Source organism: Lytechinus variegatus, chromosome 11 (assembly GCF_018143015.1).
Source record: "Lytechinus variegatus isolate NC3 chromosome 11, Lvar_3.0, whole genome shotgun sequence".
Taxonomy (NCBI): Eukaryota; Metazoa; Echinodermata; class Echinoidea; order Temnopleuroida; family Toxopneustidae; genus Lytechinus; species Lytechinus variegatus.
The window spans coordinates 35,946,445-35,959,504 of NC_054750.1; the positions used below are offsets into that span (position 1 = coordinate 35,946,445).

Consider the following 13,060-nt stretch of genomic DNA (forward strand, 5'->3'; position numbering starts at 1 on the left):
ATAGCAGGAGCAGGCAAGGAACGATTTAAAGAAAACGTTGGAGCTTCCAACGGGAGGGGGAAAACTCCCCTTATAATGTGGAGCGCCTTTCGCATGCTCATTATTAAGTGTTTCGCACACTTCGTGTGCTCTCTACCGCCCTCTAAAAAGGAATCCTAGCAAAGCCACTGACCTTGGACTTAGTTACCGGGAATTTTTTGCTCTTCCCCCCACCCTCTTATAACAGGCAGAGGATGTATTAAAGATAAATGCCAGTTGTGGTAACGATCTCAAAATGACTTTTTACAGAATTTAATATAATGACCACCTAAGTGTCTGTTTGTATGAATAAAAAATATGTGCCAAAGGATTCTGAAAGAAATTGTGTAATTGCTGAGAAATAAGCAAAATAAGAGCAGATTCGGTCACTTCCGTCGGGTCTTTATTCCAGCAATAATAGTATACTGTCCCACGTGTGCCTATCTGTGTTGGCGATCTTCAGTGTGATCGTTTTTCAGCTTAGATTTTATGATTTCACAAAGTTCAGTTTATGTAACTATACCAAATCTAGATCCACGATGATATAGTAATACTTAACCTTGGTTTTACAGACTTTCTCACGAAATCAGTGTTTTACTGCAACTACTTTCATTTAGCTTAAGATGAGCGAAAGCAGAAAAGGAGCAATTCAGAGGAAAATCGGACCTTCCGCACTTCTCTCCCCCCTCACCCGGAACGATCTTCCCATGCTCACTACTGCTTCCTCAACTGAAATCCTAGTTATGCTACTAATTCTTGACGAAATTACTGGGAAATATTTCTCTCTGCCCCCTCTGATAACAGGCACCTGTTACGCTGCTGCAACAAGGCGCCTTAAACCACCAGACCAAGGCACCCAATGAAGGGAAAAAGGCAGTCTCATGGGCTGTCACCGTGTACATGTATATTGTTAAGTTCCACTTTAGAATTTGTTATGTTATTATATTTTCCCTCTTCTATTCTTGGAACACAAGATGAAAAATACTCTAAAACATACCATGCCAATCCAGAAACAAATGAAGAGGAGCGTACATAGAATGTCTGTGCAGTGTCTCTCCTTCTTCGGGTTCAGACGCCCTGAATCCGGCTCCTTTACATAATAACAACACAAATATATCAAGTAAGATTAATGTGCATATTACTCTATATGCAGGGCTTGTCATTAGCTTTCTAAAGGGGGTCCCTCCATGGACCCAGATCTTATAATTTTGAGTGCCTGGAATTCAGTTGTGGGTGCCCACAATAAACTTCCATCATGAGAACAAAAATGTAATGAAAATCAACTTTGAAAACAATCATACACACTTGATCAACCTCATAAAGGAAACATTGCATTGCCTTCATGACTAAACACTAAGAAAAGACATAAAGCGATGTCTTGCTTACTTGTGAAAAAAAGCCAGAAATATTGTGATTTGCGATGGCACACAACAGAATTTTATCAAAAGTTCAATGTGAAAGAACTGGGATGGAACATTTGTCATAAAAGAGTCTTGCACACAAACTTTAATGTTGACCTCAAAATGACCTTTGACCTCAACATGTGACCCCCAACTGCAGCATAATATGCATGTCTGCTAAGTACATCTACAAACCAAGTTTGGTTTAAAAGTGACCTACAGTTGCAGAGATTATAATTCATAAGAGAGTCTTATGGGTAACCTTTAACATTGACCTGAAAATGACCTTTAACCTTACCATGTGACCTCTGAGTGCACTATAATATTCAGGCCTCTTAAGTACCTTTACAACCCAAGTTTGCTTTAAAAGTGCTTACGGTTGTGGAGTTATGAGTCATAAGAGAGTCTTGCACGTAAACTTTTACTTTGACCTGAAAATGGCCTTTGACCATACCATGTGACCTCTGACTGCAACATAACATGCAGGTTTTCTGAGAACCTCTACAACCCATGTTTGGTTTAAAAGTGACTTCCGGTTGAAGAGTTATGAGTCATAAGAGAGTCTTGTGGGTAAACTTTAACGTAGACCTGAAAATGACCTTTGACCTTATCATGTGACCTCCGACTGAAGCATGACATGCAGGTCTCAAAACTACATAGACAATCCAAGTTTTGGTGAAAAGTGACTTGAGGTTGCGGAGTTAGGTGTCATAAGAGAGTCTTGCATGTAAACCTTAACATTTGACATCAAAATGACTTTTGACCTTACCATGGGACCTCCGACTGCACCATGACATGCAGGTCTCAAAAGTACATGTACATCTACAACCCACATTTGGTTTTAAAGTGATTTAAGGTTGCAGAGTTATTTGCCATAAGATAGTCTTGCACGTAATCTTATTATTGACCTCAAAATGACCACTGACCTTACTATGTGACCTTGACCTCAGACTGCAGCATAACATGCAGGTCTCTTCAGTACCTCTACAACCCAATTTGGGTGAAAAGTGACTTACTCTTGCAGTATTACAATATATATGTCATATGAGTCTTGCACGTAAACTTTAACAATGACCTCAAAATGACCTTTGACCTTTAAATTTTACATCCAATTTTGATATAATTTTCAGTGTTATGCTTGTTGGATTTTTCTCTTTTTCTTCAAAGCAACTTTTTTGTTGGGGTGGACTTGTCCTTTAAATTCTCATATTTTCCACTTGGAAAGTTGGCTGTTGAGTATGATTGATGAGTATACATGTGACTCACATCTGTAGGTGATCCAAGGCAAGCACACCCCATGGTTGTTTGCTATGCAAATTGGCAACTCCTGAGTAGATTGAAACACCAAGGGCTTGATTGCTATAGATAAGAAAGAAAGGAAGTGATCGTTATACATTGTTAAAGGGAAAGTTCACCCTGACAAAAAGTTAATTTTAAAAATTCCATCAACAAATAAAAAAGTTATTATAATTTGATGTCATACTGTATGCAAGAAATTTTCCAACAAATTGTATGTTATAAATCAATGAAATATTATTTTCTCTGAAATTTGACAATGTTTTAAAGTACCTTCAATATATCAATAGACAAATCATTTCTTACCCATCCCTAAAAAGAAAACATCACGAACCATTGAAAAATGGAAATTTTAGCACTTTAATAATAATAATAATAATAATAATGATACTTGTAGAGCACCAAATCCACTCTGTAGAGTGCTCAAGGCGCATAAAGAGCTAAGAGTTAAATAAAGTTTTTAGAAGATTTTTGAAAGTTTCGACAGAGGTACATTTTTTTATGTCTTCAGGAAGGCTATTCCGCAAAGTGGGGCATGCAAAAGCAAATGATCTCCCCCCCCCAAGTTTTTGAAACTTTTGGAATGACAAGGAAGCCAGAGGTGGATGTGCGCAAAGATCTGTCTGGTCTGTAGTGATTGGTACATGTAAATGAAAGACTGTATTGTGGTGCAGATCCAAGAAATATTATGAAAGGCAAGTAACAAAATCTTAAAGATAATCCGGTTTTTGATAGGGAGCCGGTGCAAGATGGGAGTGATATGTGAGCGTGAGCGTTTACTTGACAAATATTACATAAAATATGGGGTGGCTGCCCGTTTATGAAGTCAAAAATCCAAGATTTAGAATTACAGTATCATAACTTTCTTCATCTTTAATTAATTTTCCTCAAAGCTGCACCAATATTGTTTATCATTTTTGTGCAATTTTTACAATGAACTTCCCATTTAATATCTGAAATCACAGATTCAACTCAACATAGTGACATAGTTAACAATTCTGTCTTTAGAAGTACATGTAAAGAAACTTTGTAGCCAAAGTTAGGATACAATATAAAAGGACCTTGATTCTATGACATTTGTTCCTGCAACATAAGCTCCCAACGAAACACTTAAGACATTCAGATGAGATTAAAATCTCACATATGGGTATTTCCATATATACATAAAGGGACTTGTACTAAAATACCATCTTCAGTGACTTATTTATTAAGCTATAATTAAGACAAGAGTGTCGCTAAGGCAAGCACATACATGTAATACGCTCACCTGTAACGTGGAACATGGAGCTATTGGTCAAGCAAGACAAGTGGAATGCCTCTGGCGGTCTCACCTGCATCACGCGATTCAATATAGCAGCAGTGCTGACTTTGAAAACTACTATGACTCGCACAAGATGTTCAGTGATACTTGGTTACTCTTATTTCCACGTTTTATGAACTAGACCAATACACTTACAGAGGTATGTATGATGGCAATTCAACCACTACCCCCCAACGTGGCCAAAGTTCATTGACCTCACATGACCTTTGACCTTGATCATGTGACCTGAAACTCACACAGAAAGTTCAGTGATACCTAATTACTCTTATGTCCAAGTTTTATGAATCAGATCCATAAAATTTCCGAGATATGATGGTAATTCAACAAATACCCTCAATTCGGCCAAAGTTCATTGACCCTAATGACCTTTGACCTTGGTCATGTGACGTGAAACTCATGCAGGATGTTCAGTGATACTTGATTAACCTTATGGCCAAGTTTCATGAACTAGGTCCATATAATTGCTGATGTGGTTTACGGTCCACCATGTGGAGTGTTGTAGAAACATATTGGTGATTAGGTGGCTCTGGAATACCGGCACTGGAATACCAGAAGGGTCAGGGAAGCCATTGAGATACATCAACACAACACCGTGCCTCAAGACCCTGGCCTTCACATCAACAGCATCTGGCACTCAATCCTACGTCACCACCCAACTTCCAACCAATCCCAAGCAACCCGCCGTCCACCGTAACCCCACCAAGCCCTCCTACCCAACACAGCAGTCTGATTGCATCACCAACTTAACCAGCGACTTCGCCGATGCACACACCGCCACCTCGCTACAACCTCCGCCGACGACCCAACACTTCATCTGTACACCAAGCCACCAACTCACTCCCGCCGAAGCCTACCCGACGAGTCCGCCAACCAACACGCACAGTACGCCACCACTGATGTACCTACCATGCCGCCGACGCACACACGCCGCCGTAACTCACCCCGCCGTCTACTCACCACGTCCGCATACCACGCCCACTCATTTCCCGCCGACCCACGCACAGAGCGCCACCTAGGACGTCAGCCCGCCGTGACTGCCGGCCTAGCGCTTTCCCCCACATCCGCATGCACGCCGAGCTAACACTCACTCCTGAAGACGAACAGTCAACCTGTCCGAAACGTCGAGTCTCTCTACTACTCATCATCTCTACTCGCCGACGCAAGCCAGCATCTACTACATGTAGCTCGACTACTCAAGCTGTTCTCACTCAACATTCCTTCTGGTTTACAGTCCTTTTCAGGACTACTTTAAAGAATACTCTACTCTCAAATCTCCACTTTCTCGCCCATTTCTTCTCTTCTTCTATCCACTGTTTCTACAACACTCCACATGGTGTACCGTAAACCACATCAGCAATTGTACATGCCACCATGCAAACCTTAAAACAACATCTAGGTCCATATACTTTCTAAGTTATGCTGTCGTCTAAAAAACTTAACCTTCGGTTAAGATTTGGTGCTGACACCGCCGCCGTCGGAAACTTTTGACCTCAAAATATCTAGGCTTCTTAGGATCCATGCTAGTATCATACACATTCAATTATAGGAGCCTAGATTAAGTTAAACTGAAGTTATCGCATTTACAAGTACTGCAGAATGGTAAGATGAAAATATGTCACTGTGACCTTGACCTTTGACCTTTTGACCTCAAAATCTATAGGCTTCCTGGGATCCATGCTAGTATCATACACACCAAATTATAGGAGCCTAGGTTACGTTAAATTTAAGTTATTGCATTTACAAGTACTGCATAATGGAAAGATTAAAATATGTCACTGTGATCTTGACCTTTGACTTTTTGACCCCAAAATCAAAAGGCTTCCTGGGATCTATGCTAGTATCATACACATCAAATTATGTGAGCCTAGGTTAAGACAAACTGAAGTTATCGCGTTTACAAAGAAAAGTTAACAGACAGAAGGACGGACGGACAGACAGACGGAAGGACACTGAGCGTGATACCATAATACATCTCATCGAGACGGGCGTATAAAAAGAGCTTGTAATTTATTTCAGAAAAACAAAGAAATACATTCAAATTTATACAACAAGTGGAATGCCTCTGGCCGTCTCACCTGCATCACGCGATTCACCATAGCAGCAGTGCTGACTTTGAAAACTACTATAACTCGCACAAGATGTTCAGTGATACTTGGTTACTCTTATTTCCACGTTTTATGAACTAGACCAATACACTTACAGAAATAGGATGGGAATTCAACAAATACCCCTAATGTGGCCAAAGTTCATTGACCTCACATGACCTTTGACCTTGATCATGTGACCTGAAACTCACACAGGATATTCAGTGATACTTGATTACTCTTATGTCCAAGTTTCAAAAGTCAGAACAATGAAATTGCAAAGTTATGATGGTAATTCAACAGATACCCCCATTATGGCCAAAGTTCATTGACTTTTGACCTTGGTCATGTGACCTAAAATGCGCACAGGATGTTCAGTGATACTTGATTACTCTTATGTCCAAGTTTTATGAACTAGACCAACATACTTTCAAAGTTATGATGGTAATTCAACAAATACCCCCCAATCGGCCAAAGTTCATTGACCCTAAATGACCTTTGACCTTGGTCATGTGACGTGAAACTTGTGCAGGATGTTTGGTGATACTTGATTAACCTTATGTCCAAGTTTAATGAACTAGGTCCATATATTTTCTTAGTTATGATGACTTTTCAAAACTTAACCTCAGGTTAAGATTTTGATGTTGATTCCCCCAACATGGTCTAAGTTCATTGACCCTAAATGACCTTTGACCTTTGTCATGTGACATGCAACTCTAATAGGATGTTCAGTAATACTTGATTAACCTTATGGCCATGTTTCATGAACTAGGTCCATATACTTTCTAAGTTATGATGTCATTTCAAAAACTTAACCTTAGGTTAAGATTTGATGTTGACGCCGCCGTCGGAAAAGCGGCGCCTATAGTCTCACTCTGCTATGCACGTGAGACAAAAACAATACTTTAAACAAATTCATTGAGGAAATTATCTACATGGTGCTGTTTTGATGCCAACTAAATTATATAAATTATCTATCACGATCACCTTCATTTGCCAAAAAAGATGCGAGTAATTGTTATTTTGGGCAATTTGCATAATTAATCAAAATTCAATAGAAGAAATTATTTTACATATATATTAAGAAGAAAAATTACAAAGTGACATGATTACACATCAATTGAGCTTTCATTCACCTTTCCATTGATACCTAAATTACTTCAAAGGGCTCAAAAACAAAGAAGTTAAAGCCTGTTGAAGACTTAAGGGGTTCAAAATGGTCACAAAATGGTCACAAAAATCGGTTTTGTATTCCATTGACTTTACATTAAAGACAGGCAAGTACAAGAATTTGCACGTGTTACGTATGGGACATTTCATAGGCTTTAATGACCTGAAAAATATTGTTAAATGACTTTGATTAGATTGAATACCCTCATGATGGTACATGTAGACATCTAGGAGAAGAATAATCATGCAAAAAGTGGTGACATATGACCTTGACCTTTTAGAGAGAAAGGATGTGCTGTTACATATGGGACACAGAAGAGAGACAATTTTTAAAACATTTTTTTCAAGTTGAGAATTCTCTGAAAGTATATCATTTGCAGGCCTTCATTTTTGAGGAGCGCGATTGTGCCGGCGCTCCTACTGCGCTCCTAAAAAAAAAAAGGAGAGCAAAAAATCGCGCTCCTAAAAAAAAAATTGAAAAAATTTCAAATTTTACATCTTTAAATCCATGAAATGGCCTTCTTTTTTCCATAATTCCTTGAAATTACTTTGATTTAGTTGAAAACTATCAGAAAAATGAAGAATATTCATCTCTTTCCCGACTCAGATTTTAATTCAAACTTGGTAAATATTGCAGTCCCATGTAGTCCCATATGTAGATTTTCATGGCAACACCATGGAAGTCTACATGTGGGACTACAATATTTACCGACGTAAGTTCAAATCAGAGTCGGGGAAGAGGTGAATATTCTTCATTTTTCTGATTGTTTTCAACTATATAAAAGTAATTTCAAGGAATTATGGAAAAAAGAAGGCCATTTCATGGATTTAAAGATGTAAAATGTGAAATTTTAGCAATTTTTTTTCCATTTTTTTTCTTCATTTTTTTCATTTTATTTAATTTATTTTTTTTTAGCAGGAGTGCGTACGACTTCTTGTAAACGTATTGACGTGACCCAGGCCTAGTTTCACCACAGATTAATTAATAGCTAACACAGCTATTGCATATATACAATGTTAAGAAAAATCTACAATTTATCATACATGTATTGTAATGAATTGATTTGAGCTCCTCACGGAGAGCGATTCTGAGGAGCTCAATTACATGTACTCAAAAAAAATAAAGAGAGCGATTTATTGAGCTCCATGAAATTATAAACGTGTAGGCCTGATTTGACAACTTGTAACTAAGTGTGATAGAAGTCGCAATATACTCTAGTATATCTACATGTCACAAACCAAAACACTCTAATTAAACAAATTAATGACATGTTACGTATGGGACATTTTGTCTCCATAGAGAACGTACACAATTTTCCCCATAACTTCAAAAATTGAAATAATTTAAAATATGGAAATAACAAAAAGTTTTTTTTTCCTTTAAAATGTTCTATTGAGACATATTTCATAAGACTGAAAAGGAAATTACATGTAGCCATTACAACAATTTTTTCTTGTTTTTTCATGGTTTCATTAATTCTTATGTATTCTAGTGTTTTTTTATATTTTAAAAATTGTTCAATTTTCACAATATTTCTGCTTCGATAGTTTTCATTAATCAGAATTTGTGACAAATCAGGCTTTAAAACTAAAGAAAAGGTGTTTAGAGAACTCTGGAAATTTGTTTTTCTCCATTCACTTTGTACACAAATCTCCCCATTGACATTGTGTGTAAATGTCCCATACATGTACGTAACAACTTTTTAATTAACTTTTAACTAAAAAGTAAACTATATTTTTCAAACTTAATAGAGAACTTCCCAGAGATGCAAAAATACAAGTATAGTATTGTGAAAAATAACTTAAACAAGTGGAATGCCTCTGGCCCTCTCACCTGCATTGCGCAGTTCAATATAGCAGCAGTGCTGACTTTGAAAACTACTCTAACTCGCACAAGATGTTCAGTGATACATGGTTACTCTTATGTCCACTTTTTATGAACTAGACCAATAAACTTACAGAGATATGATGGTTATTCAACAAAAAACCCCAACATGGCCAAAGTTCATTGACCTTACATGACCTTTGACCTTGATCATGTGACCTGAAACTCGCACAGGATGTTCAGTGGTACTTGATTACTCTTATAAATGTACAAGTTTCATGAATCAGATCCATAAACTTTCAAAGTTATGATGGTAATTCAACAAATACACCTAATTCGGCCAAAGTTCATTGACCTTTGACCTTGGTCATTTGACCTGAAATGTGCACAGGATGTTCAGTGATAATTGATTACTCTAATGTCCAAGTTTAACGAACTAGACCAATAAACTTTCAAAGTTATGATGGTAATTCAACAGATACCCCCGATTTGGCCAAAGTTCATTGACCCTAAATGACCTTTTACCTTAATCATGAGACCTGAAACTTGCACAAAATGTTCAGTGATGCTTGATTACTATTATATCTAAGTTTCATGAATCAGATCCATAAACTTTCAAAGTTATGATGGGAATTCAACAGATACCCCCAATTCTGCCAAAGTTCATTGACCCTAAATGACCTTTGACCTTGGTCATGTGACATGAAACTCATGCAGGATGTTCAGTGATACTTGATTAACCTTATGGCCAAGTTTCATGAACTAGGTCCATATACTTTCTAAGTTATGATGTCATTTCAAAAACTTAACCTCAGGTTAAGATTTGATGTTGACGCCGCCGCCGCCACCACCGGAAAAGCGGCACCTATAGTCTCACTCTGCTATGCAGGTGAGACAAAAACATCCTAAAAATGTTACGTATGGGACATTCCGTCCTTGGAGAAGACCTTATTTGCATATATATAATTAGATGACACCACTTTTTCCCCATACACGTATATAAGATGTTAGGGGGTCCATGTCCCACCTATAATTAAATCTCACAAGCTTTTTTATATTTTTTATGAGTTTTTTATAATTGTCCTATACGTAACACCCATTTTACCAATTATACATACTAGGTGCCCCAAATTAGCATAAATATGCATATCAATTTTTTCTTAATGAAATTTTAAAATTCAACATTTAGGCTTTCTTACCCCACCAAGGACAAGTCCACCCCAACAAAAAGTTGATTTGAATAAAAAGAGAAAAATCCAACAAGCATAACACTGAAAATTTCATCAAAATCGGATGTAAAATAAGAAAGTTATGACATTTTAAAGTTTTGCTTAATTTCACAAAACAGTTATACGCACATCCTGGCTGGTATGCAAATGAGGAGACTATGACGTCATCTACTCACTACCGGTATTTCTTTTGTGTTTCATATGAAATATGAAATATTCTAATTTTCTCCTCCTTGTCAAGTGATACAACAATTAATTCCTCCCTGAACATGTGGAATGAGCTTTGTTTAATACTATATGATTCAGTCAAGTGGGTCCTTATTGGGGCAGTTCCATGGTTACGGAGTGACATTCAGAAACAACTTTTTTGCATTCAAACAAAGATATCACCCATATTTGAATAATTATTTGCAAAGAAATGGTACCTGACAGTAGTTGATGCAACCCACTTTTCAAAATAACAAAATTCATTATTTTGATCCACTGAATTAATGAGATATGAATATTCATAATCATGATTACGGAGCGACGCAAAATGGACATGCGTAATTGAGAAAACATATTGCTCAAACTCTGTGAGTTTTCAGTTGCTATCAAAATTGATTGGATTCTATGTTGTTCTAACTACATTACATTAAAAAATTGGTGAATTATTTCATTAATTACAATTTAAAGAGAAATTCCAGTAGTTGCAGTAAACACTGATTTCATGAGAAAGTCTGTAAAACAAGGCTTAATTGTCAGTATATCACCGAGGATCTAGATCTGGTACAGTTACAATAACTGAACTTTGTGAAATCTTGAATTCTACGCTGAAAAATGTTTACACCGAAGATCCCCAACACAGATAAGCGCATGTGGGACAATGTATAATTATTGCTTAGAGCGTCGGGCCCAAACAATCCATAAAAATCTTCCTTGTCCAGTAACATCCAATCCTGCTGACAACGCCAAATGAAAGGGGTAGAATACCTGAACAAGAACCAGACTTCAGACAGGATACTGGATAGTTTTACTTTTGGCAGTGTATACAGCCACACGCGTGTGTCTTTACCATCCAGCCACACGCGTGTGGTTATATCCAGAACACCTATCTGTGGATACCGCCACACGCCGCCAGTAATAACAGTAAAACGCGTATGTAGGTCTGACCGTCTATATCACGATCAAAATAACCTCATTTCTTCATTAAATTCTTACATTCTAAACCACTCTGATTTCTTTAAATCGTTTCAATTTCATTCTCACCGTCTTCTTTCCTTGCTTTTCTTGTCTTGTTACAAAAGGCCGCCTGTTAAATAGCAAATTTCCACACTTTTTCTACTTGTGTCGATTCTCTACTGACTCTAGGCTATGTGCGTGTACGTGCGTACGTACGAAACTCGGGATTCGTGCATGCTTAACGCTTGGTATGAAAATTATTCGTACCAAACGTAAACGTAACCCAAACTGTGTATGTCTACTGCGCTGCGCTAACCCTGTATGGGTCTGCCACCGTACTGCGAAGGAAGCCAGAATCGACACAAGTAGAAAAAGAGAATTTGCTGTTAAACAGACGACCGTTTGTAACAAGACAAGAAAAGCAAGGAGAGAAGACGGTGAGAATGAAATGATCTAAGGATATCAAAGGGGTTTAGAATGTAAGAATTTAATGAAGAAATGAGGTTATTTTGATCGTGATATAGACGGTCAGACCTACATACGTGTTTTACTGTTATTACTTGCGGCGTGTGGCGGTATCCACAGATAGGTGTTCTGGATATAACCACACGCGTGTGGCTGGATGGTAAAGACACACGCGTGTGGCTGTATACACTGCCTTTACTTTTAGAGTCACACAATAACATTAAAAAAGGCTTTATTCTACAGATAACTCATAACCAAGACCATAGCTTTTGCTAAGTCGCACTCCCCTCCATTACATGTATCAAGCAGTCCTCAGTATTGAAAGCTTCTAGTGCAAACAATACTGTGTATGTCTGTAAACCCTTACAGTACTAGGCCTATAGTCGCGAAGTTTAGCATTAATAACATAACAGCACTGCTTGCAATTTTAATCCTTAATCTATAAATTGAGATGAGATGAACAGAATTAACAATAACGTTACACGACCTTCCATATCAAATTATTAAACAAGAAATCCATAAGTTCTGGGAGAACAGTTAATTCGAAGAGTAAACATGGTAAAACCATGGGGAAAAATTGTCAGAATTTACCTGAATGTGCTTCGAAAACACACACCGATGTCCTCTTCGATCGTTCTAATATCCACGGGCCCCGCCCCGGCCGGCCAGGCGCTAATTGCGTCACGTCAGATCAGCGGGCCGGGCCGGCCGCGAATATTTTTTCCGTACATGGAAACGCTATGATCATGAATTATTCATAATTGAGCTAAAAATATGAAGTGCGCAGGCGCATGGAGATATGGATTTAGTCTAGGAGATAGGGGGCTTTATTCAGAATTTTTGGTGGGGAAGGTTTGACAAGCTTATCCGGGGTAAAATTGTGCGCTGATTCCAAAAATGTCACTCTTACTGACCGTACTCACGCCATTTTGGCCAATTTGACCAAAAATGACCATTTTGACCACTCTATTCAAGAAACATCGGAATTATCAACAAACTAAAATATTTTCTCCCATCTCACACTTTATTACACTGTATCATACATTAATATTACCATACATTAATTATGGCATTTTGGCATGGGGTTGTGC

General features: G+C 37.8%; 1 protein-coding gene across 7 annotated transcripts in view; it reads right to left on the bottom strand.

Moving 5' to 3' along the window:
- LOC121423904 (choline transporter-like protein 1) overlaps nt 1–12,670 on the bottom strand; it is a 107,675-nt gene extending 95,005 nt beyond the window's left edge. For 5 of the 7 annotated variants that reach the window (XM_041619440.1, XM_041619444.1, XM_041619443.1 and 2 more), the window contains exons 1-3: nt 12,561–12,670; nt 2,685–2,777; nt 1,016–1,108 (exon numbers count right to left, since the gene is read on the bottom strand). In XM_041619440.1, the coding sequence (XP_041475374.1) occupies nt 1,016–1,108; nt 2,685–2,717 (126 nt within the window). In that variant the 5' untranslated portion in view covers nt 2,718–2,777; nt 12,561–12,670. Of the gene's footprint in view, nt 1–1,015; nt 1,109–2,684; nt 2,778–3,981; nt 4,005–11,315; nt 11,341–12,560 lie in introns of those variants that run through there. The other 2 variants (XM_041619441.1, XM_041619442.1) reach the window with 2 other exon arrangements.
- Nucleotides 12,671–13,060: the final 390 nt, after the last annotated feature.